The sequence below is a fragment of the Dermacentor silvarum genome, chromosome 3 (assembly GCF_013339745.2).
Source record: "Dermacentor silvarum isolate Dsil-2018 chromosome 3, BIME_Dsil_1.4, whole genome shotgun sequence".
In the NCBI taxonomy this organism is placed as follows: Eukaryota; Metazoa; Arthropoda; class Arachnida; order Ixodida; family Ixodidae; genus Dermacentor; species Dermacentor silvarum.
This window is the reverse complement of record NC_051156.1, coordinates 197,808,563-197,835,146: the sequence shown is the minus strand read 5'-3', so window position 1 is coordinate 197,835,146 and position 26,584 is coordinate 197,808,563. Positions and strand designations below refer to the sequence as shown.

At 45.9% G+C, this 26,584-nt stretch overlaps 1 protein-coding gene across 1 annotated transcript in view; it reads left to right on the top strand.

The window, feature by feature from the left end:
• The first annotated feature begins 4,386 nt into the window (after positions 1–4,386).
• LOC119445133 (inosine-uridine preferring nucleoside hydrolase-like) overlaps positions 4,387–26,584 on the top strand; it is a 42,965-nt gene continuing 20,767 nt past the window's right edge. The window contains exons 1-5 of the mRNA XM_037709456.2: positions 4,387–4,540; positions 7,362–7,674; positions 8,962–9,083; positions 10,273–10,293; positions 23,798–24,012. Of these exons, the coding sequence (XP_037565384.2) occupies positions 4,387–4,540; positions 7,362–7,674; positions 8,962–9,083; positions 10,273–10,293; positions 23,798–24,012 (825 nt within the window). The remainder of the gene's footprint in view (positions 4,541–7,361; positions 7,675–8,961; positions 9,084–10,272; positions 10,294–23,797; positions 24,013–26,584) is intronic.

Below are 26,584 nucleotides of genomic sequence, written 5' to 3'. Positions count from 1 at the left end.
GCGGGGAGAGAGGCCCGGTTGACGTCATCGCGGGCCGCGGCGTGTGCCGCTTCGTTTCCCTCTAGCCCCTCGTGCCCTGGTAACCACGTGACGCAGGTGTAAGGAAGCGGAGTGCTTCTTTTCTGCAGAATTTTGACTGCTTCCACCAATATTCGGCCTCTCGTGTAATTGCGTACTGCGGATTGGGAGTCCGTGAAGACTGCGACCGCGTTCGTGCTGGTGGTGGTGGCGAGGGCGATCGCCGCTTCTTCCGCTGTCTCCGAGTTCCACACCCTGACTGTGGCGGATGCCAATTCTTTGCCTCTCGAGTCAACCACACTCAGGGCGTAAGCGGTATTTCCCGGGTATTTGGACGCATCTACGTAGCGAGCATCTGGATCGTGCTTGTGGCGTCTTCGGATGGCGTCGACTCGAGCGAGCCGGCGTCCCCGATGATGCTCGGGATGCATGTTGCGCGGTAGTTTGTCGATGCTCAAGGATTCTCTTAAGCATGGCGGTATCTTGACTTTGCGGTCCGAGTCGGAGATGTAGCGTTCTCCGTAGCCGAGGCGAGCAAGGACCGATCTGCCCGTCGGCGTGAGCTTCAGCCTCTCGAGTTGGTTGGTTTTCTGGGCTTCCACCAGCTCTTGCCAGGTGTTAGGAGCACCCATTTTGAGAAGTAGGGTGGTAGATGCCACGGGTGGTAGACCCTTTGCGGATGATGACATTGAGCTTGTCGACTTCGCACTTCTTGAGAGCCAGGTACTGGGTTGCGTACGTTATTCTGCTGGTCAGTAGAGCTTGAACGACTCTCAGGGTGTCTTGCTCCTTGAGGCCACTGCGTCGATTGGCTACTGTCCTTACGAGGTCTGTGAGTCGGGAGATTGTGCGTTGGAGCCGTGGGAGCGTGGCGACTCCTGATCCATCTCGGTGCAGGTGCAAGCCTAGTACTCGTAGCGAGGCGACCTTCGGTATTTGGATCCCATTGAGCGTGACGCATGGGTCTGGAGCTTCGCAGGTGGGAGGTCTACCCCTCGTACGTGCCTTGAGTACGAGTAGCTCCGATTTTTCAGGTGCGCAGTGGAGGCCGCAGCTATCAAGGTAGTGCTCGATAACATCAACCGCTTCTTGAAGGCAACGTTCTTGATCTCCGGTGCTCGTTCCTCGCGTCCAGAGCGTGATGTCGTCCGCGTAGAAAGCGTGACGCAGGCCTGGGATGTTTTCGAGAAGCCGGGGGAGCTTCAGGAGTGCCACGCTGAATAGGAGGGGCGACACGACGGAGCCTTGCGGCGTTCCCCTGTTCGGCAGCTTGAATTCCTTACTGCGTAAGTTGGATATCCCCACCGTGGCCGTCCGGCCGGCGAGCAAGTTACGGACATAGCCGTAGGTCTTTGAACCGCAGGCGGTCTCCTCGAGGTTTTGTAGATAGGTAGGTGAAAAAATATTTTTTGACCGGCAAGTTAATCAGGTGGGACCACGAGCCCTTGGGATCTGGCGGCGTCGTCGGTTCGTTAGACTGCCCACAGTTGATCCTCTGGGGCTGAGCTGAGCAGCACAGCACACCAACGCTAATCAAAAACTAAATAAATTGCAGTCTGTCCAGTGGGGACATAATCCAGTAATGTGGAATGTACTTTAATCATATATATATATATATATATATATATATATATATATATATATATATATATATATATATATATATAAATAATTAATTACTAATTAATTACTAATAATTTAATTACTTCTCTCCACCTAGCGGGTTTCCGCTGAACTATTACGTCAAACACTTGCCTTTGCTTCGAGTTGTTGATAAATTGGACTTCGCCCTGCAATTTGCTAGTCGCCTGGTTATAGCTCAGATGGTGGAGTGAGTGCCCTGGAGAAAACGGTGGTCCCGGGTTCGAGTCCCGGACAAGGACGAATTCCTCATCAACTACGAGGCTTTTCTTTCGAGGAAACCGTATGGGTTTTCTTTGTAGCAACTGCTAAGATTGGGCGGATGTCTCATTTTTTTTTTCATTTAATGATTACGATAGAATGAAAAAGATGGAGTGATGACGATGGAACGACCACGAGCACATACATCGGCTAGCCCAAGCTACATATATATATATATATATATATATATATATATATATATATATATATATATATATATATATATATATATATATTAATATTTCACCCCATTTTCAGGGTAATTTTTTTTCCTAGTACAACTACATTTTATGCCGTTTTATTGCTGTTTTAGCAATTACTTTGTAACTTTTGACAGGAGGTCTCCTGTCAAAAGTCTCACGCCTCCTGTGCGTTGGCAGATGCTGATTCTTGAGCGCAATATTTCCCCTCGCAAAGGTGTTAACGAGGCACCAGAGAAATACTGACTGAGTTTAGACTGAGAAATTATTTTTTTAACAGCGGAGCTATTTAAGCCGACCGTTAGTCCGTGTGTCGTGCATGTGCAAAAAATGTGGGCCGATCCTGGTGGTATGCAGGAAGGGTCCAAGCGCAATGGCACATACCCCTGTGAACTAGCGAAGCTGAGCCTGACTAAGTCTAGTTAAGCCTGGTTGGGGCTACTTAAGCTTAGTCAGTCATCGATAGCCAATCGATAGTCAATCAACAGCTAATCAATAATCGATCAATAATCAATAAATTCCGGGAAATGCTGGGGATGACTTGATGGTGCTTTGCCTAGCCCAAATACGTGGCCAATAGCTTGCGATAGCCAATCGATAGCCAATCAATGCCTAATCGATAATCGATCAATAATAAATAAATTCTGGGAAATGCTGGGGATAGCTTGGTAGTACTTAGCCCAGCCCAAAAGCTAGGACTAGCTAGGTGCCCATCAGTTCCGCTGTCTATTTAGGTTTGGGCCTCCATGTGCAAGCTACGCTAATTTTTTTGACATGATGATTTTGGTATTTTGGAAGTAATTGAGTTGATTATTTGAAGCGAAAATGAAGGTAAGAGCTCATTTTCTATTTGCTTTCGCTCCAAATCCGTGTGACGCTACGGATCTCAATGTATCTCAAATCTGTGCGTTTGTGCCTCAGTGAAATTTTCCGAACCCTGTTAATAAATTTAATCTTTGCCTCTTTTGAAGTACAATGTAGTCCATTTTTACTAACAGAAAATTGTATAGGCCGGAGCAGACGCAGTAAATATTAGTAGCCTTTTTTGTAGGATTTCCTGTATTAGGCTTCCCTATAGTATATACTTCCCTGCAGTATAGGTTTTCCTGGAATCTACGGTGAACTGAACGAATAACCTTGTTTTGGTTCTAAGGAAATAAAGTGTAGAGCATGGGAAATGTGTAGGCAAAGTTTGAAGTGCTTGGGTTGCTCATGAATTTTGCCGTAAATTCTGTATGCAAGTGCTCTAGAGCTTTATAAGCGTTACTTATCAGCGTTACGGCAAAAAAAAAAAAAAAAAAGACAAAAGGGAACACGAACGTCGCGTTTGTGTTTGCCTTTTCGTTCCTTTTTCGGTTGACTGCATGCTTTTGATTAACATTAATTCCTACCACCTCGCTCAACTTTAACTTTCTTTCACTTAGTATTACGAATGGTATATAATTTAGCACGCTGTCCTGATAAAACTATAACTACCACCGAGGTTAACTTTGGTAAAAACTGAGAGAACATTAGGGCTTATGAACACGCAATGTTGAAACATTGCAGGTAAAGTTTGGCCGTTCCATAAAGTTACTTGCGCAAGTGTTCGAAAACGTTATGTGGCTGCTATGCCTGATGTTTGCTATCTGTGTCGTGAGAGGCTGCGATAACCGTACGAGACAAAGAATTCACATTTAATGGGCGGCAAGTTGAGGGCTATGTTTGGCAAAAGCGTAACATTCCTGGTTTAATTAGAACCTTGTAAGTGATGGCGGAATAGTCGGTTTCCCCCCATTTTGCAGGTATTATGCGAAGTGCGTGCAGTTTTTGCCCGCTGTCATACGATATCGAAGTGCGGCGACAGCTTAGTATTTCATTGAAAGGGGGGAGGAGTGGCGCGTTACCTCTGGTGTGTGCAATGTTTAATGTGCACACGTATATGTTAATTACAGCGTTACACGAACCTTACACGCATGCCTTCCCGGTGTCCTGAGAGAATAGGATGCGCCCCCATGTTTTGAGTTTGCACAAAGTGAGGTCCATGTTATAGGTCTTACGCGGCTTAAAGTGCTTTGTTACTTGCAGGCAATTGAAATTCTTAAGAAAACTGCTCGAAATCGAAGTAAGAAGTTTTACTGCAAATTATGCTGTGATGGGTCGCACACATCTGCTGCGTTCTCATTCTTTTCTTTCTTTCTTTTGATTTGGGGAGACCAGCAATTTATTGTTTCCGCGAACAATAGTTGTTTTCTTTTTCTTAATATTTTCTTCGTCTGCTTCGATCATGGATGTACCCTTGGAAGCTCGTGCCACTCTTGAAGAAGAAAACGAACGTGTTTGTTTGAGCGTCTGCCACGGACTGATAGCCGTCCCTTTTCTGACATCTCCAGTGCGCGACGTTAAGCTACAGCTCGGCGGAAACGGCCTCGACATGATGTGTAAGCCATTTGCACTTTCCACTATCTGTGATTGGCAGTCGAGAGCGCTGCTGAACTTATATGTTATTAATCTAACGGGTTCAAAATCCGCCGCCGTAAAGTGGAAATCGTTTCGACGCCCGCCATTTACGTGACGTTGTCTTGACTCGGCCGCTAAGTATACGAGGCTGTGGCTTGCGTGCATATGCACTTCAATGCGGAGCGCAATGTTGCTGGGCGTGCGCACGGCCGGCGCCAACACCACATAAGAACAGAGAAGGCTTGCGCACACTCTCCTCTAACAGCTGTTACGTCAGCACAAATATATCGAAGTAGTGTAAAAGCTCATTAGCGCCACCTGTCAGCGGTGCAGCAGGAACGCTGGCTGCGTTGCCGTCACTTGTTTACACGCGCTTCTCCCAGTCTCTAGTATCGCAACGATGTTGACGCCGCGCTGTGAACCAGCGATAACCACATGGAACTAATTATCTATCGTATTATCGGTTTGTGGACGGGTTCATATCACTTTGCGCTATAACTATATACTATTATAACACGGCTGATACGCGCACCTTCACCCCACTTTACCCACTTTGTATAATGTATCTAACCTTTCCCCAATGATCCAAGTTGTCTGCTATGTTGGGATACTATAGGTGTGCCCATGTTTACTTGGCCAGCAGACAACGTGGGTCACCATGTATTTGCCTCAATAGACAACTTGCTGCTGGTACCTGTCTGGCCCAGTTGACGACTGGGATCACTCGGTATGCTCCACTAGGCTTGCTCCGTGCCACTAGGTATATGAATTTGGTTTATTTATGTGTAATGGCTGAAAACAGCTTTGCGGCCTTGGCGACAGCTCGCTACGTCATATACGTACCATTTTTTTTTGCACAATGAGAGCAGAGTAATGAAAAAAAAAAAAAAAAAGGTTTGAATTGAATTCTGGGGTTTCACGTGCCGAAACCAGATTTGATTATGAGGAATTCATCCGCAGTGGGGGACTTCGAATTAATTTTTGACCACCTGTGGATCTTTAACGTGCCCCCAACGCGCGGGACACGGGTGTTCTTAAATTTTCGCACTCATCGAAATGCGGCCGCCGCTGCCGGGATTCGATCCCGCGACCTCGTGCTTAGCTGCGCATCACCATAGCCGCTAAGCCACCGCGGCTGGAGATGGAGACTTGTCACGTGACTGATAGTACAGCGGAGAAGCAAAGAAAAAAAGAAAAAAAAAAGAAGAAATAGAGAAAAAGAAAAAGAAAAAAAAAAGTGATGACAAAGCTGACCATACGAGAATAAAATCCCACTAGAATACATGAAAACGTTGATGTGAGGTTAGAGAAAGAGATCACTATTCATAGAATCATATGTTTCCCACGGGCGCGACATTGGGCACGGTAAACGAACGTCAGGATAAAATGCACGCTAACACTTAGTAGGTTTACGAGGTGGTATGCGAGAGTGCAAGGGGGGTGAGCAGTGTGGCACGGTCGAGGTCACCTCGCACAACTTGGCGTAGAAATATCATGTCACGATCAAGCCATCTTTCGCGCAGAGTCACGAGGCCCAAGTCTGCCATAATGATATCTACGTGATGTCGATATGTGCCTAATTTTTGGCCAATCCCCGAGAATAGCTGTGCCAAGATTACACTAGCGATAGCACTCCATCCGCAACAGACGGCCACGCCGAGCACGGCCGCTTGGTGGAGAGCCATTGCAACGAAGTTTTAGCCAGGATCTAGTTTTCACTAGATTGCAGTGATTACAAGAAGATATACTGTGTTGTGCATCGTTTGACATTGTGGTTGGGCTGAGCCGGATTGCCACTTCGCGAGTATTCGGTTGTGGGTAACTTAACCACAACCTCGTGGGTAAACCAACGAGGTTGTGGGTTAATTTCCCAACGGTGGTGGCCGCATTTTGTTGGTGCCTAATGGAAAATCGCTCGTGTACCGTGGTCTGCCTGGGTGCACGTTAAAGAACGCCCAGGTGGTCAAAATTATCCGGAGCCCCACACTACGACGCGTGCATCATAGTTGGATCGGGGTCTTGACACGTAACACCTTAGGATTTAATTAAGTTTATATTCCCCATAATCAAATTACTTTTTGACCGGTAGATCTCTTTTGACCAAGTTATTACGGTTGTCGAGTTATCGCTCGGGGCAAGGCGCGCATGACTGTATCCGAAATTTCTTGGAGCGTTGTGGCCAATTACTTAGCGAGAGAGGCTGCTCTAAATCAAGTTATACGCGCGACGCGAATAGTGCTGCACATTCTCGAACGTATACACGAACAACAGCGATTACTAGAGAAGTTAGTACGTTGAGACACTTGTAAACAGCGGACGGAATCGAACCGCGAGTTTAGGTTCCAGGACTGACGACCATGCTTGCAGCTATCGTTGTGATCCGAATTTTGCTTGCCTTTCTGGGCACCAAGTTCGGCCGATAAAAAGTTAGGTTCACTGACCTTGTAATGCCTACAAAGAAGGAAATATGCTACGCAGTGTTTGATACCTCCGATTTCTCATTTAAGCACGGAAAGCATAACGCATAGCCTACAGTAACTCTTTTGACAGGCTGGAACGAGTTCTTATGGAGTTGTTAATAGCTGAACAAAGCAATTAGTACATAAATAGTCACTATACTGATTTTGTTTTTACCTGTACACTCCCCATGGCCAGAAGCAAAGGTGAGCAAGTTGTTGTAATCTTATTCGATGTAGAACTGTGTTCGGGCATCACAATGTTAATTGGCACTTCTGGCAGTGTTCCCTGTTCTCCTCGGTCACTATGAAACGTGGCAATACATACGGCCTCTCGTTGGCGCAGCTAGCAGTGACCCGGAGTTCAAGAAGCTCCAGCGCGAGATGATGGCCCGGTACCCGCACCACGTCCGCGGTGACGTGACAAGCTCGCAGTCCTCGGAAATGCTGTACGGGGTGGACCCGACCACCTATGACGAACAGTCGTTCGGAGAATCGCAGGACGAAATGAGGCGAGCTCCCGTGGTCGTGTCCTCCTCGCAGATGTTAGCGGAGTCACCCCGGGCATCGCGGTCGCAACATCACGAAGTGCCACGGGAACCGAGGCCTTCGCACCAGAGAAACGCGGACCGGTTGAACTACAAGGCCCGCGTACGTCGGTACGAGCAAACGACGACCCTTGCTGAGTTTGCAGCGGGCTAGTGTTGCATTGTGGGTTTGTGCAGCAAGACTAAAGATATAGAGGTGTAAATGCAGTGCATGAAATGACGCTTAAAGTTACTCCAGTGGCATAATATTCAAGCAGGATAAAATAAGAACTTAACTGTACAAGCGCGTAAACTTTTGCTAGATAGTCGAGTAACATTAATTCCGAGAGAATCAGAGCAGCAACAAGACCAATGAAAGGTAAAACAGCGACTGTGTTATTTTAACGGGATAGCGTTAAGGGCCCCGTGTCGCAGAAAATCCGGCGTCGGTGACGGCGTCGTTGTCCGTTAGATAAAAATTATCCCGAATCATGCAGGCCCTCCGCGTGGCGCATACGCGTTACTTAACTAATTGCATTTCTCACAGTAAAATGCGTCAGAAAATTCGTAAAGTACAACTTTCACACAACCTATAAACATGATAGCGTCCGACTGTAATTTGAATACACGAGAGAACATAATTCTGTTACGCAGAAACTCAAGCACAAACCCCTTTTCCTGCTGCCCTTTTAGGTCTATCTCGGTGAGAGCGGCACGCCCCTCTCGGTTCTTTGAAACACCATCCAGATGGCGCTCGCCTCCGCGTATTCGCGGCAGCGGTGGCACCCGCCATGCGGGGAAAAAAAAAACCAGAAGGCTCGCTATCGGGCATAGCGTTAGCCGCCAGTGTTTCCAGGTAAACAGTACGCTTAGATAAGCTGAAGTTGCCGGGAAGCGAGAGAAGCTGTCAGGTATCTTTGAATGCTCTCACGTTCCACTCTTAAAGACAAAGCTTAGGCGTCGTCCAATTTTTGTCTTTCACCGGTCCTGTTGCTGTAGTTTATCTCGGAATGTGACGACTTATCTGACACGACGAATGAGTTTTTGCTTTTTCTGATTGATTTTCGTTGCACAGTATATTTGTCGGATAATACAAAGTGAACGTGTCGGCTAGTTAGCTGATCATCTTGAACTAAGATCAGCGCTACGTACGTGTGGTTGCTGTGTGCCTTTTCTGCGTCCTCATCTTTCGCGCTGTTCCCTATAGTTCAAGATATTTATTGGGTGTGTACTACGCCAAGCTAGGTTAAGCGAGGACGTATAGTTAGACAAGGACAAGCGCTGACTCAGGCTCAAAGTACACCGCACGAAGTACACTCACGGTAATGGAGTACAAGCTAGCCTCATCAGCCAACCTGTTAATTTATATTTATAGTTCATCGGGAACTTGGTGAGCTCGTCTGCCGGTTTCGTATTCAGGAAACGGGAGAAAGAGAGCCGCCACTCCAGGGAGATCGCCAGGGACTGCCTCCTCATCGTCCTTCTCATCACCCTGATCGTCCTGCTGATCTTGTTTCTAGCGAGCCACGACTTCTTCGGAGGTATGGTGTGCGATAAGGATTGAGTATCAAGGGGACACCAAATAGCTACACTAGGGCCGTATTCTGAAACGTTCGCCTAGGCGAAATTTCGCCTAGGCGAACTCAGCATGCGCGCTGATTGGCTGGTTGAGCAAATTGAATGACGTCGGGCTCAACCACCCAATCAGCTCATCCAATTTTGCTAAAACAGCCAATCGGCGCACGCCTGAAAGCGAAAAAAGAAATTTCGCCTAGGCGAACGTTTCAGAATACGGCCCCTAGAATCAGTTTGAAAGTGTAAAATTAAAAAAAAGTCCTTGCATCTTGTTATTCAGATAAGTCATGAAGGAAGTCAGAAAGGTTACGTGAGTTTCACTTACATACAGAAACGTTGCCGTAGACGCCTGAATATAGCAGAATGGTAGAACGAGGAAGTTCTTCGTGGTGTCGTTGCTGCTTTGAACATTGTTTCATCTGCCCATTTATTCATATGAGATGTCGATTACGCTTCAGATGAATTGTGGAGGTAATTTTACTGGCAGATTGTTCACGTGAGTGTCGCTTACAGTTTGCAGTCTAAATGAAACGGGGCAAGAGCAGGGTTAACACGGAAACAGACAAGCACAAGTCGCACTGAGAGACTATATGTTTGTATTACAATAGAAGTCGTAGAGGGCGAAACAGATGGTAAGGAGACAGCGGCCATCTTAAGTGACGTTCTAATTCTGACGAACATCAAAGCTTCGCAAAGACAGCATCGAAGTAAAAAACGATGTGGGCTATTTTTCTATGCAAAAAAGATGACAGCTGTCCAGGAAGCGTGGAAAGAAGACGGAAGGTCGCCTGAGCAAAAAGAAAAAAAAAGTTGCCACGCTTGTCTTTCGTAGGTTTGCACAGGCAAAGAGCTAAAATACAGACATATTATGTGGTTGTCTTAGCTTTTGCTTGGCAAAGTGAGGGGGCAGGTCGCAGAAGCGCGTTCTCGTTGTCGTCCAGGCGTCTTCCATTACTTGGGCTCGAAGCTGTTTCCTTTAGCTGTCTACGTAGACTGTCTCCGATGCTAGCCAGAATTAGAACACACTCATTATGTGCGACACATGAAGCTTCCACATGCCATTACTTATACACAGCAGGATTTGTTGTCTGATTGCTTAACCTTAATTTGTGACTAAGTGATGTCCGGCTCTCGGTTCTCTTTTCTCACTTACAGGTGGCGAAAAGACTGTAGACAGTAAGTGATATATGTATGTTGCTCTTTGTGATCGGCATATTTAGTGCCTATATGTTAACGAGAAACGTCCTCCTCCCCCATCAGGTTCCTGAAGCTGTTGCGCACATTGACCATTTCACTGCTTACAAACAGGGACATTCCCAAGCTTGCGACTTTCCTCATAGAAGTGTAGAATGGACAGGGAAGGTGCTGGCGAGCCGCAGTATAGCGCAAGGCAGAAGCCCGCCACTTTTTTACAGTCTTCGTCTTCGGCTAATCACAAGTTTAGAAATCAATTTCGCTGTTTATTGCAGAAAAAGCGATAGATATCTGTGCTAGAGGCATGATACGCATTTATGATATTTCGAAACGCAGTATCGAAATAACATAATCGTTAATTGGCTCTTATGTTTAGCGAACTTGAGAACACATCTTTTCTTAGGGTACGGCAGGATGGTATAATTACATGAGACTAGAAATTCCCTGCAGTCGCTGACTCACTGTTCCCGCGACGCGTGCAAAACAGCCTACAAGGACGAAAAAAAAAAAAGAAAAGTCGCAGTTTCGCCCGAAAGACGAAGCATCGATTGCGATAGCAAATTAGTAGAGATCTATACGAAGCAAAGATAGTAGTTTAATGGGCCGTATAAAGTTGTAAACATTCGCTTACTAACTAAACTGACAAGCACGCTGTCACGCGCACACATGTAAGCATGAACACATCTCGCTCGATGACCGCGGAAACTCGCTGTGAAAACGCCGGAGTGATAAAGCGCGCCAGCTGCAGCGAGCAAATTGACCTTCGAGCTGTCTCTCGTCTCGTTTCAACGTGAACTAAACCTCGAAAGCACGGCACATACGAAGCTACCGGTACTCGACGCATGCACTTTGTCCCCATCGAAGATCGCTTTGAAGATGAGGCACGCGCGGGCGCCCATGTGCACTTCGCCCACGTCGCAGATCGCTTTCAAGATACGGCGCCCGCGCAGCCGCGCTGCGAGCAGCAGCAGACGGCGCATAACGCACCCCCACCCCTTCCTCTCCGTCGCTTCGCCCCCGTGCCTCGCACGCGAAATACCGCTCGCTTCCGGCCTGCCTTCGTCCCTCCCTCCCTCGCGTGCGCTACATTGAGCCGCGATTGGCGGCTCACCCTCGTACGCTTTTACTCGCACGCACAGCGCATGGCGCGCGGCGACGATTTTATCGCCGTTGGACTTTATATGAAAGCTCATTGCGACGGCTATGACCACGGCGACGGAGACGGCAAAATGCGCTTGGAGTGTCAATATGATTGCTATCGCAATAAAAAAAAAGAATTTAGGGTGTTGTACAGTGGCGTACTACTCCTAAAGTGGGAAAATATAAAGAAATAACATACTTTGTCCCCCCACTTTCGACAGGAGGGAGGGACAAGTGCCCACTTGTAAATATGCCTATGGTTGTGTTAATCCTAGAATTCTTGAAACGTTTTTGTCAAATTACCTGAAGGGAGGCTTAAAGGAAACACACCCCGTATATGGGAGAGAACTTAACAGACTAGTTTCAATCTATCTTGCGTGTGGCAAAATATGGTGCGAATACTGATACCTATGAACTATTCGAGCTCTAATATTTTCCGTTGGTAACAACCCCCCCCCCCCCCCCCCACACACACACACACACACACACGCGCGCGCGCGCGCACGCGCATGCGCACACGCATGCACGCATTAAATAAAAAGAAGCAATGTCGCGTGGTCCTAAAAAGCTGGAACAACAGCGCGGCGTTGATTTCTCGGGAACCAGTTTTAAAGGGACTGACAAACGATTTTTATACACCCAGTTTTTTATGGGGCACCGAAAAGCCCACCTTCGGTATTGTTTACACCATTCAGCGGTTACTTCCAAAAGCGCTTGGATACTCTGTAAGCAGAATTTTTCGATCTTAGAAGCCTCTAAAAAAATGAGTACCTCCTCCAGCAACGCTGAGAAGTGATAGCGATGCCGATAGCCCGCATCGCAAATTGTAAAAGCCGCCCGTCATCCTGCTTTCACTGGAGGGACTGCAACTGTGGTTAACCACCTATATTGTCACCTTTCCAACCACTTTTAAATGTAAATAGAGTGGTACAATAAGTTTGCGTTGTTGTACAGACCTTTCTTATAGTTGTACCGCGTTTCACCCAAGTACACGCCTACGTCATGGCTGGTTGGCCCATGGCGTCGTTATTATGTCGATAGACGAGCGAAGCCAACTCATCGAAAACTAAGGCGAAGGCAGCGCCACCTTTCTGCTCACTACAAACGAAGGCTTATCTACACATAGTAAGTTAGAAAAAAACTTATAATAGAAATTAATGTTACTGCATTTCAATGTTAATAAAAAGACCAGGAACTGCCTACACTAGTAGAAGGTCCCGTGGTAGACCTCATAAGTGCGTTCATGTTGTTGTTGCGTGGGGCGCCAAAGGTAATTTTTCGCGACTTTTAGTGAACGATTAAAAATATAAATCCACGTTTAACAGGGCCCATTCTAGCCTATACGATAGACGATCTTTCCATCAGCGCGGTTATTTAAATTCATGTTCTGAGCGGTTGTCTGTCTCTCTGAATGCGAAACATTTCTTAACAAACATTTGCCACTTTGACAGTATCTATCTATCTATCTATCTATCTATCTATCTATCTATCTATCTATCTATCTATCTATCTATCTATCTATCTATCTATCTATCTATCTATCTATCTATCTATCTATCTATCTATCTATCTATCTATCTATCTATCTATCTATCTATCTATCTATCTATCTATCTATCTATCTATCTATCTATCTATCTATCTATCTATCTATCTATCTACGTCTTGGTGCTCTCATGGTCGTTTCGTTAATTTGGTACGTACCAAAATTGGCATATTATGACAAGAGGATATGCTATACATAAATGATAGGTCATGACATAAATGTCATGAGATATGTCTCATGTGGGTCATGAAACAGCCGCGTACGTCTTGGTGCTCTCATGGTCGTTTCGTCAACTTGGCGTGTAAATAGAATGGGTTCGGACATGGGTACTAAGTGAAGGAAACACTAAAGGATGATGGTAGAAGTCATAGGCATGAGCGTGACTCAGCAAAAATGACAATGCCTCAGCGAAAAATGATTAACAATGAAAAACCAATGGAATGGGTTCGGACATAAATGATAGGTCATGACATGCGTGTCATGTATGTCATGAAACAGCCGCCTACGCCTCGGTGCTCCCATGGTCGTTTCGTTAACTTGGTAGGCTCTCCGCACACTGCTTCGCATGACATCGATTCCCACAGGGCGTGGGATCTGCCGGATTTCTTTTTTTCTGTTTATGGTGCCGATGAGAGCTCAGAGTTCATGGCACCTCAAAAACATAAGCGCAAAAAGCCATCGCCGCACATGGTAATTGTACTTAAAGAAGGAGGAGAAATAAAAAAAAAATGTCTGATATGCGAAATCACTTTAAGAAGTAGAAGAGCGTGCTACACGGGACAAACAGGCTCTCTTTGTAATGAAACATTGCGGTTTAGTAAACTGAAAGTGAGAAATCCTTTTGGTGGACATTTCGCCGACCTCCATATGATTTGGCACGCCCCTTTTGAGTGAAATAAGATTGAAATGGACACTCAATAAATTAGGTGGAGGGTACGCAAATAACCCTTAGCTTCCCTAACCTTCGTGAACAAACAGTGATGGTGATAAGGAGTGCATTTAATGAAGTCGCAGTGCCTGTTTCAAAAGGCACGTTAGTCAAAAGACGGATGGAAGTAGCAGGCGCCTTCAGATGGTGTTCGTATTTTCGTGCGTTTACTGTTCACTTTTCTTTAATAATGACATGTTTGTCACTGATTAGCTGCTGATATACCGCAAATATTTTAGGAGAAGCACATCTTACGATGGTTAAAAGGTTATGAAAGCCATCACTGATTTTTTTTTTTATTCCTCCAGCCCTGCCTCCACCACTCGACCCTAGCGGTCTTATTGGCAAGTATAAAAACTTTTTTTTTGTTCCTCTGACGGCCTAAGTCATAATCCTTCGCGCCCTAATTCAGGAATTCGCGTTCGTGTGTCCAGTCACTATTATATTGCTGCAGCTGGTTTTCCGTATTTTAAGACATTTCAAAGTGGACCTACAGTGATATTATAACCCTATTTTTGGTTCATCGAAAATTATTACGCACGTTCTTTTATTGAATAATGAACAGGTGGTGTTAGCTCGAGGGTAATTTTACAGAAGTATGTTAAGCAGACAAGTTAAACGGCTTGAATGCTCGCTTAGCCGAATTTAAAATACATAAAGCCACTGTCCTCACGTTGTTTTAAAAAAAAGATGAAGAAATAGCGTTGTACTTGGAGTTAATTGAGCCACCAAGCTTACGTACCCCGTAACTCTTTACGAACCAAAAAATATTGGCAGTTTCTGCCGAAGGCCAAGCAATGGAAACAATGTCCAGGTGTTGCGCTGCGCTGTAAGGCGTCTGAAAGTTCTGGTGTAGGGAGCCTACATGCAACGCCGTTTTAGGGAGCCTACATGCAACGCCTTTCAAAAGGCGTTGCATGTAGGCTCCCTACGCTGGTGTGATGACTAGCGCCGCCAGCGGTGTTGCATGGCCGCAGGCGTCGCTCATCGATGGTGCAGGAGACGAGATTGCAGGAAGGCCGTCGGCATTTGCCAACGCCTCAAGAAATGATTAGTATATAGTGTTACGTTTACTATACGAGTACACGGTGTGGTATATGCATGCCGCTGTTCAGCAGGAACGCTAATGTGTCTGCGCACAGCCGCACAGCGCGCATGCGAGCAACGGAAGCCAGATGGCGCTGTTCTGGCTCCGCCAGAGCCAATTGAGCGGAGCACGTGGGTGCGTTCACTTGGCTTCGTCGCACTGCACGTCTCTGGAGGCATTATTTGTCTCCTTTTCAGTAGTTCCGTGCAGCAGAGCCAACCCTACGCGACCAGCGAGCGCAGATTCTTGCTCAGCGAGATGTAGTACTATCGTTCGTAACCCGTTGGACGATTAAATGGCCTTGGCAAGTTGCCTTGTCGGAAGGTGTTTACTTGGAAGGTTCTCTGCAGGTCGTTAAGTGACTTATTTAGCGATATTGCTTTGTTCTTTAATGAAATATTCATTGAGATAATACGGAAAGTAGAGTTGTCCACTTGTTCAAATGAGAAAGAGCAGCGAAAAAGATAGTGCATCGCGGCCGTATAGACAATAATTTTCATTGAAAAAGTACAAATAGCGGCTAAATTCATCCGTGTGGTCGGCACAGCCACAAAACCGCAGTAAGCCTACGTTCACACTTGTGAAGCGGCAAGCGGGCGGAAAGGCCAAAGCGGCCGGAAAATTTTTTCCGCGCCTGTCCAAATTGTTCACATTTGTTTTGCTACCGCCGCGGCCGCCGCTGCCCTTTTCGTCCAGATTAGAGTGTACTAGACAGTCCAGATCCATCTAGTCTGCGTACGTTTGTCGGCGTGGTGGCGCTCATTATCGCATTATTTCGAGCGGTATGTTCATTCTTTCACCCACGTACCGTCATCAAAAGTGATCATGTTACGCAACTTCCCGTGTCATCTGCGACCTTCGGTAAATTCCTCGTTGGCGTTCCGTAATTCTCCGCACACGGGCGCGGTAGCGCTGAGTCACAGGTTGGTGCCTAGGCGTGATAATATTTCTTTAATAGCTTTTATTTACAAGTTGTAATAACATTTCATCATTTCGTATTGTCGGCGCCTCCAGGACACCAAAGGGGCAACGGGAACACCACAGCTAAAACCCGGGCTGGCCCTTGTGTTGGGGCTCGCCAAAGCCTGCGCGTCCTACGTGAGACCTACGCTCCCAATCTATCGTCGCCACGAGAAAAGCACCCCGCGACTTCTGCAACATACCGTACACGTGCGAGGAGAAATATCTTGAAGGCGCACGCCTATTTGGTGTCGGAGCGAATATGGAACGAACTTTCTGCCGCTGCAATCACAACGGATGATCTTGCTGCGCAGTTGCAGTCTTCATAGATGCTGCTGCCGCCTGCACTACAGCACTCAGCGCTAGCAGACGACAGGGTTCGGAAGGGCCCCTTTAAAAAGTTTTCGCCCTCCTGTTTGGTCGAAAAGGCCTGTAGCGTCCACAGTGCTGCACAGATCAGTATGTGCGGCTGCGTATATATGCTAATCTACAATGACAGAGAACTACTAAAACTTTCCGGCATTGGGCGGAATCGAACACGTGCTACATCATCATCATCATCATCATCATCAGCCTATATTTTTATGTCCGCTGCAGGACGCAGGCCTCTCCCTGCGATCTGCAATTATCCCTGCATTGCGCTAGCTGATTCCAACTGTGGGCCAATGCAAATGCTTGGTATAATGCTTAATGCACTCATCCGTCTGCCTTACGAATGTCTGTACAAGTGGATTTCTCAAGCGTCGTCCTTGATTGCGCTTCCCTTCTCTTCGTACCCATTCTGTAACCCTAATGGTCCACCGGTAATCCATCCTACGCATTAAATGGCCTACCCAGCTCCATTTCTTTCTCTGCAGGACGCAGGTATTCTCAATTATGCCTTGCGCTAGCTGATATCCAACTTGGCTATCCCCCACACCTAGTTTGCTCTTGATTGCTTCCCTTCTCTTGACCCATCTACAGCGCTCTCTTCATGGCTATCTTTTTTCTCATCGCCATTTTATCGTTCTTGCTGTCTCTTAGGCCTACTATTATTCGTTCCATCGCCCTTTGTGCGGTCCTTAACTTGTTCTTGAGCTTCTTTGTTAACCTCCAAGCTTCTCCTCATATGTTAGCACCGGTAGAATGCAATGCTTGTGCACTTTTCTTTTCATCGACAGTGGTAAGTTCCCAGTCAGGATTTGGCAATGCCTGCCGTATGCACTCCAACCCAATTTTATTCTTCTGTAAATTTCTTTCTCATGATCAGGGTCCTCTGTGAGTAATTGACCTAGATAAACATATTCCTTTACAGACTCTAGAGGCTGACTGGCGATCCTGAATTATTGTTCCCTTGCCAGGCTATTGAACATTATCTTTGTCTTCTGCATATTAAACTTCAAGCCCACTCTTACACTTCCTCGGTTAAGGTCCTCAATCAATTGTTGTAATTCATACCCATTGTTGCTGAATAGGACAAAGTCATCTGCAAACCGAAGGTTGCTGAGATATTCGCCGTCGATCCTCACTCCTAATCCTTCCCAGTCTAAGAGCTTGAATACTTCTTCTAAGCATGCAGTGAATAGCATTGGAGAGACTGTGTCTCCTTGCCTGAGCCCTTTCTTGATAGGTAACTTTCTACTTTGCTTGTGGAGAACCGAGGTAGCTGCGGAATCTTTGTAGATATTTGCCAATATATTCACGTATGCCTCCTGTACTCCTTGATTACGCAATGCCTCTATGACTGATGGTATCTCTACGGAATCAAATGCATTTTCATGATCTATGAAAGTCATATAGAGAGGGTGATTGTACTCCGCAGATTTCTCGATTACCTGATTGATGACATGGATATGATCCATTGTAGAATATCCCTTCCTGAAGCCAGCCTGTTCTCTTGGTTGGCTGAAGTCAAGTGTTGCCCTGATTCTATTGAAAACTATCTTGGTGCATATTTTATACAATACAGAAAGCGAGCTAATGGGTCTATAATTCTTCAATTATTCAACGTCTCTCTTTGGATTAGTATAATGTTGGCGTTCTTCCAGCTCTCTGGTACACTTTAAGTCGTGAGGCATTGCGTATAGAGGGCCACAATCATTTGCAAGCATGATTTCTCCTCCATCTTTGATTAAATCGATTGTTGTTCCATCTTCTCCAGTCGCTTTTCCCCGGGTCATGCCCTTCTAACTTCATCACAACGCTCTTCTAACTTCATCACTTGTTATAGAAGGAGCCTCTGTATTCTGTTCATCACTACTTCGAATGAAAGTAGCTTGGCTGCTCTAGGTAACTGTACAGGTCAGTATAGAATTCTTCCGCTGCTTTTACAATGTCACCTAAATTGCTGATGATATTACCCTACTTATCTTTCAGTGCATGCATCTTGATTTGTTCTATGCCAAGTTTTCTTCTCACTGATTTAATGCTGCGTCCAAATTTTACGGCTTCCTCAATCTTTCCCAGGTTATAATTTCGAATATCCCTTATTTTCTTCTTGTTGATCAGTTTTGACAGTTCAGCGAATTCTACCTGATCTCTTGAGTTGGACACTTTCATGTTTTGTCGTTTCTTTATAAGGTCCTTTGTTTCTTGGGAGAGCTTACCTACTGGTTGCCTTGGTGCCTTACCTCCCACTTCAATTGCTGCTTCTGAGATCAGCCTAGTTACGGTTTCATTCATTACCCCTATGTTGTCTTCATCGTTCTTTTCTAAAGCTGCACGTTCGTTTCCGAGCACCACCCTGAATTGGTCGGATTTTACCCTTACTGCGTCTAGGTTGGCCTGTTTCTTCTTGACCAATTTTACTCCCTCTTCGTGTCAGACATATAGCCATACAATCTTGTCTGAATATATAGAGTCACACATGCGCCACGCGCGGACTTTGGGTGGCGCCACAAGATGGAGCAGCGTGTTCAGTGGGAAGAACGAGAAAGAGGAATCCGGCTGCACATGCGCCTTAATCTTGGCGATTCTCCGCGGCGGCAATACAGCATGTCACTACATTGTCGGCATGTCGATATTGACATGCATCGTGCAAATTTTTTATTAAAATTTGGGTAGCTCTGATATAAAGTATCCATTCCTGAAATGGTCAAACAAAACGCGTGAGCTAACCCGCACTTCTGCCGTGCGGAGCTTAAGAAGGTGATCTTTTTTTTTTTTTTTGCTTTTAAATTTAAAAGAGGAGGGAAGGGTGCGGGATGATGCGAGAACTGATAATGTACTTCGTCGCAATAGTGCAGTGGCATCGATTGTGTAGAAACTTGTGGTAGTTTATGCGTTGTCTACGGAAAGCGTCATTAAATGAGCCCTGACGGGGTCAAATGTTACTCCGCAGAAATTATTTGCAAGGTTGATTAGTGCGACATTGCTGACTAGTTGATTCAAATTGTTCTTTGTAATGCAAGTAACGTCCGCCTTTTCAAACATAGCCGAAGCAGATAGGCTGAATTGCCCTACTAGACCAATTCAAAAGAAACAGTCAAAGAAAAAAAAAAGAGTGCTCAATAGTTGGGTTATAGGCTTGTCTCGGTTGAGTAATGACCTGCTTGGTGGCGAATACGGGGCACTCCTTGTATTTATTTTCTCTGAAAACCAGGCTACATTTCGAACTGAACTTTACCTGGGTACTCTGTTACTTTTTTATAAGTATGGTGCATAGTAATACAGACAAACTTCAAATTTTTTTATTACGTTGATAGGCTAAATGCGACGAACTTATTGCCTGTCTCTTCTTTCGGGACCTTACCGAATGGATTTGCGAGCAAGCGCAACAGCACAAATAATTTTGTTAGAAGACGAGCAAAAAGAGGCAAATGACGAAAGTTTTCTTCTGTTACAGTACCCCCTTTTACTGAAGGCTCAAATGAAAGGGTCATCCGTAAGTATATCATTTTATTCCTCGCTATATAGTTACGGATACTCCGGATAACGTTTAACCAGATGTCACAGTGGACGTCTATTTAAGAATTATAGTAATTTTTCAGGAATATTGAGTCGTTATTTCGCGAAACAGCGTCGTTGCTTTTTTTTTTTTTTGGGGGGGGGGGGGGGGGGAAGGTTAGATGTGGGGGTTACTGGCTCCGTAAAATATTACCCAGGAGAGAAATCTGCCGCCACCATCTATGTGCGAGTTTCCTATCGGCGTTGTGCATGTGAATGCAGGGATGTGGGCGGTTCGGCTCACCTTGAATGTGGCTAGGCTTATAACATGGTCATGGCTGTAAAACTAAACCTTTTCTTTAATGAAATCTGCACAACAAGTCTTACAGTTTTCCGCAAATACCACTTTACATAATGGTTGCTCACATATTAAGCCGGCAAAAAAAAAAGAAAGGAAAAAAGAAACAAACACACGATTGAAATGGACGCACAGTGAACGTAGTATACTGCATACTGAATAAACTTCACTCGTATTTCATCTGATATTAGCGTTCTACCGGTACAGTTTACTTTTCACATAGCTGTCCAACTCAGTGACAGTTCTCGTGCCTTAAAAAAAAAGTACTCTTACGCAACAATAACTGAAAAAAAAAATGCTGGCTCTCCCGTAATCGAGGGTAGATCTAAACATGAAATGGCTACAATTTGGCGTCTTTTGCTGCCTGTGCCGCCGCCTTCAACCGCTTTTCTTCTTCCAACAGTGCAGCGCGCTCAGCGTCTATCGCTACTTTTTGTTTTGTGTCGTCGAAGTGGTCGGCTGCAAATGTGCGTCCAACTCTCGGACCGCTGGCGTTGAAAAGAGCACAGACAGCCCACTATCAGAGCCAAAAGATGTCAATCAAGTGTATGGTGCCCGGCAACTGCCTTTTGAACGTCGCTATTGGAATGACAAATAAAATTTCAGCCTACTCGAAGTTTCGGCTTGAGTGACATACTCAACAAACATTAGGAAAAACTCAGAAGCAGTATTCTTTTGTACCTTGATTGGGCAGTAACTAGCGTATGTAATGTGGTCCTGTACAAAGAGTTGGGTGCCAGAGATCGCATTTTCTTAAGTATTGAGTGGTCGCCTGGATGATCTCGTTTTGTTCTCGCAACGATGCCCGGATGGTCTCGTTTGAGTGCCCGGATGTTCTCATTTGAGAGCCAGAATAACGGCTCCGGATTTTGGCTCAAGGTCACTTGAAGGTCGCCGACAACGGGAGCTAAAGCATTTCATGCTTAAAAAGAACTTTATGGCCACTGCAGGACGAAGGCCTGTCCCTGTGATCTTCAATTGCCTAGCTGATTCCAACTGGCGCCTGCAAATTTCCTTACTTCATCATCCCAGCTAGTTTTCTGCCGTCCTCGACTGCGCATCCCTTCTCTTGGTGCTCATTCTGTAACTTTGATGGTCCACCGGTTATCCATCCTACGCATTGCATGGCCTGCCCTCCTCCATTTCCCCGCTCTTAATGTCCATTAGAATATCGTCTATCCCAGTTTGTTCTCTGATCCACAACGCTCTCTTCCTATCTCTTAACGTTAGGCCTAACATTTTTCGTTCCATCGCTCTTCGTGCGGTCCCTAACTTGTTCTCGAGCTTCTTTGTTAACGTCCAAGTTTCTGCTCCATATGCTAGAACCGGTAGAATGCAATGATTGTACGCTTTTCTTTTCAGTGGCTATTAAACTATTATTTCAACAACTTTTCAACTATTGCGATAGACGTGTCTTCTATGTATGTATCTCGAGATGCTAATTTGGACATTCAGACTTCACCACGTTGGCATGTTGAGCCAATCAGAGAAGACGCAGGCGTCCTGGGAGCCAATGAGCGATGACGAGATGGCAGATTTAACACTGTGGTGGAACCTCGGAACTGAGGATAGGGACACCTCTGGATCTGTGAGAAATATGCCGACCGGATGATCCACACTTCTCAGTATTTATAAGCATACAACTGCATCGAAGCGCCACACCTTCCTTATTGGCAATTGGAAAAAGGTTTATGATACTGACCATACACTTAAGGCCATCTAAAGCCAGGGAGCAAATCCCACAAAATCTGTCGCTGTAAAGGTAAATATCCTCGTGATTTTGATGCATGCTCGGGAGAAGCAGGCGGTGGTGGTATGCAGTGGCTATGTCTCCAAACAAACGATAGCGTCTATAGGATCAAGCTTGGCGTCAACATTCTCTCATACTTTGTAGATCGCGATCATCGGGTCACCGGTCCTCCAGCACGGACAACGACGAAGACGAAAAAATCACCTCGGACAACGAAGAAATCACCTCGGACAACTGCTCCGACCGCTGAGGGTAATGCTAGTCTATTTGAGCTTCATGTGGATTATAGTGAGCACAAAGCCACACGAATTTATGTTTAGTGCGACGCAGGTGAGCTTAGCTCAAAGGGACACTAAAGAGAAAAATGATTTCTTCTGTATCAGTAGATTACCCTTCCACAATACCAAAAACACCCCTCTTACTTCAAGAAGCCGCTTGGTAGTAAAAAAAAAGAAACAGAAAAGGCGAGTGGCGACGCCACCTTGAAGTTCCCGCATCAGCTCACCGCGACGTCATGGATGTTGACAGCGTCTCCTAGGTCCCAGTTAATTGCTTAGAGCTAAAGATTGAGTACATTGTGCGTTAAACGAGCCCGAGACTAAATATGGCAAGTTCGGCGAACTTTTACTGAGCCAACGCGGCCCAAATACGAAAAGTTACTTTAGAACTTGTGACGTCGCACTGAAGGGCTGACGTTGGGGATTCCGAGCGAAATTCAATAAATTTTACTTCCAACTTCATTTTCTCTCCTAATAATTGACCTATATTAAAGTGGATTTAACGACAACAGAGTTTTCGAAGAATACTTTAGCAGTTTAAGTTGATATATTGTTTTTCTTTAGTGCCCCTTTAAGGGTTTCTTAGTAACAAATCACTGCGCTAGACAAGCTTCGAACTTGTCTCCCCAAGCGTTGAGCGATCTGAGGAAGATGCCAAGACAGTTTAGAGGATTTCAATAGGGCCATTTGGTAATACAGTATGGATTAATACAAACAGTGAAAGGAAGAGGAAGAAACGGAGACCTTTTTTAAGAAACGGAACGCAGCGCTTTTTTCATTTGACAAAGAGAAAAAAAAGCAATAAATAAACAGACGACGTGTTGCCGCCCTTCTTGTTCTCGGCTTTCGTATTTTGCGCTCTTTTCATTTAATCATGCAGTACCAACTCGCCCACCAGTCTATCCTTCTCAATAAGTAAACAAATTTGCGAGTGTGTGTAAGCACGTGGGGGCGGGGCAGTGCAACTCCTAGCTGCACTGTGTTCGTGTGTTCCCTCTGTTTTCGATAGATTTGCGCTGTATATTGGCAGATCAGTAAATAAAACACTTCAATCAGTCGGACAATCCACCTGGTCTAGTATAGTCTGATCTCTAGTCTATATATACTGGATTGTATCCCACAGTCCACTACAGTCCCCTGGTTAGTGTCAGCGGTTGAGCATTCGCTGTATACACCGATCGTTCAAGGCAAAATATTCGAAATTCTGACTTTCGGATCAAACTCAGATAAAAACACCTGCAATACCCTTACCCACCGCTAACAAATTGCTAAACTAAGAAGACAATAAATAAAAGAATTCTTTGGAAAGCCACGCGGAAATAATGCTTATTCGTCATCGTGGTGTGCATCTTGCGGCGCCCTTGCAAGTGGTGAATATCTCTCTTACAGAAACGGAGCCGACGGTTGACATCACTACAGCGGGCAAGTTGAATGGCTTTCCTTTTTGCTGCTCGAATGAACTCTTTAATGGCTTTCCTTTTTGCTGCTCGAATGAACGCTTTTCTTCTTGCTGTTTAAGAATCAATTAAGGATACGTAAACAACCGGCTAAATCCGTTGACGCGCCCGTATACAGCAGTGCCGAAGACGCCGAAGCCAATCCCGAAAGGCGGTCCACTGAGACTCATCGTGGACGTGGATACGGGTGTGGACGACGCCATGGCACTCACCTTCGCCCTGACCTCGGAGCGCGCTACGGTGGACGCGATCACTGTGGTGGCGGGAAACGCTTACCTCGACGTAGCGTACAACAACACCCTGCGCGTGCTCAAGGTCCTCGACATGCCTGAGGTGAGCGTCACGTCACTTCCGTTTTACTTTTTTCACCATGAAATGCTCTAGCTCCCGTTGTCGGCCACCTTCAAGAAATTTTGAGCGAAAATCCAGAGCCGTTATTTGGGCACTCATAACGAGAATGGGCGCGAGAACGAAACGAGAACCTGCGAAAACATCCGGGCATCGTTGCGAGAGCAAAACGAGATCATCCGTGCAACCAGTCAAAACTTAATCCAAACCGGCCCCTTGAACAAAAACTGCATTACATGTGCTAGTTATACTGCCCAAACAAATTACGAAAAAAAAAAAAAAAGTTCGTCGGCCCTTCCACTCTGTGAAGATGGTTAACCAGCGAAGCAGAAACGTGCGCCCACCGTGTTTAACACTGAGTTAATCCCGAGGGCTCATTAAAGTATTTCTCAATTATGAGGTTACACACACGTTCGGCTGCGACGGAGAGAACGACGGCACTAATAGTATACGCTCTCTCCGCCGTTGTAGCTTGCGCGCGATGTCTCGAGTTTGCTCGGAGGCGTGGTTAGCAGCATTCGCTCGCCATTGCCGCTTGCGCTTCTTTGAAATTAAACTCCTTCAAAATTAAATCTGTCCGTTACGTAAGACAATGATTGACTCATACCCCCTTAAGCAATGGCTCATACGCCCGTAAATGCGGCCTCCCCGTTACGACGACAGAAGTGAAATTCTAGTATGGAATGATGAGCGGCAACGCAGCCAGTTGTGGAAGACGACGACGACGACGAACGCGGGAGCAGTGTCACGAGCGCGTGCCGAGCACGAGCATGAGCCCAACCCGAGGGGCGCCAACGAGCTAGCTGCGGAAGAAGACCACGACGCTCGGGCCAATGCTGATGATGATAGTTTTCTGTTCCCAGGCGATTTCGCCTAGCCATATACGATTTCGCCTAGCCATATAAAGCTTCGCTTTAAAAATACTGCTTCCCCTTTCTTCCTAATGTTTCTTTACAATGTCACTCGAGCTGTAACTTCTTGTACGCTGAACTTAAATTAGTTATTTTCAATAGCGACGTTCAAGAGGCAGATACAGCGCACCATACACTTGATTGTCATCTTTGGCACTGAGACAGGGTTGCGTGTGCTTTTGTGAACGCCAGGTTTGTGAGTTCCACGGCGTGGGTTTTGGTCGCATACTTCGAGAGATGGCGCCACGCTGCGTGACCAGGCCGACAGCACCGGCGCGCTGCGGGTGGTTGTTTGGCCGAAACGAGACTTCGTTCGAGGTTCAGTTCTAGACATGTTCATTTCGACTCAGTAAGCTTTCAGGCCGGCGTCGTGGCACCAATATGCTTGGCCGATAGCCGTTTCATGCTTACATCTACTCTCGATTATGGGAGAGCCAGCAATTTTTTTGTTACGGAACTGAAGGATTCAAGCGACTACGTGGTGCTCGAATTTTATAGAATCTGCTTATTGCTAACTGGCCGAAGGCTGCGACGGCCGTTCCATAACATCTGCGCCTGCGCCCAGGGAGTCAGTTAAGAAAGCTGGTCAGCCTGCTCGGATTGACGACACCGATGCGCCGCTCGTGCATTCACAAACGACAGTCGTATTCATTAAGCGAAACAGCTTCTAAATTGGACCGCAGGATTGTGCCGTAGGGAGCTCGAAAACTCGTCGACAGAACTGATGTGGGCATCAGCGACACCACCGTCACGCTTGGCAACACAAGCGAAATGAAGGCGAAGTAATTGAAGAACCTGTAAGCAGCAGGTTGACATATTGTGGCGTGACTATTCCTTTCTCTATTTAAGTGCATAATTCTGCAGCTCCAGAATGATAGTCGTGACCTCCGATATATATATATATATATATATATATATATATATATATATATATATTCCTCACCTAACACGTGTAAATATAATTTAAGGTCACGGAGATATCACATATATAGATACAACAGTTTCCAGATACTATATATATATATATATATATATATATATATATATATATATATGTTGATACGGTGCAAGAGTATATTGAAAACGTGCGGGAAAACAAGTAGAGCGGGCGTATCATCGGAGCGCCAACATTTCGATACCGCGACGTGTCAAACATCATCAAACGTCGTCAAGTGTCTTAGACGTCGGTAAGCTTTTATGTTGAAGGGTTGGCACCGCACTGGGACTCGCCTTCTCCCCTTGGTTTCCTATATTTGCTGCGCCACTCTACGTGTCAAGCGAGTCGATACACGAACAGCGATGGCGCAGACTAAGGGCGCATTCACACTTGCGACTAGACGACGTCCCGCGACCGATTGCGACGGGCGACCAGAAAGCTACTCAAGAGGAACGATGTTCACACTGATAAATGCAACCGACGAGTTGCTAAACCAGAATGTCTCACGATGTGCCGTTCACGTCTGCTTGCCATGCCATCGCCGCGTAAAATAAGCGTCAGCGTATACGGACGTCCTGTTCCTTCGCATCTGATTGGTTCAGCTGTTGTGTGACGGCCGTCGCGCGACTGAAAAATTGAGCAGCGAGCGACTGGAACGAAACGGTCGCCTTTTGAGAAAAGCGACCATTTGCGACCACTTGAGACTGGT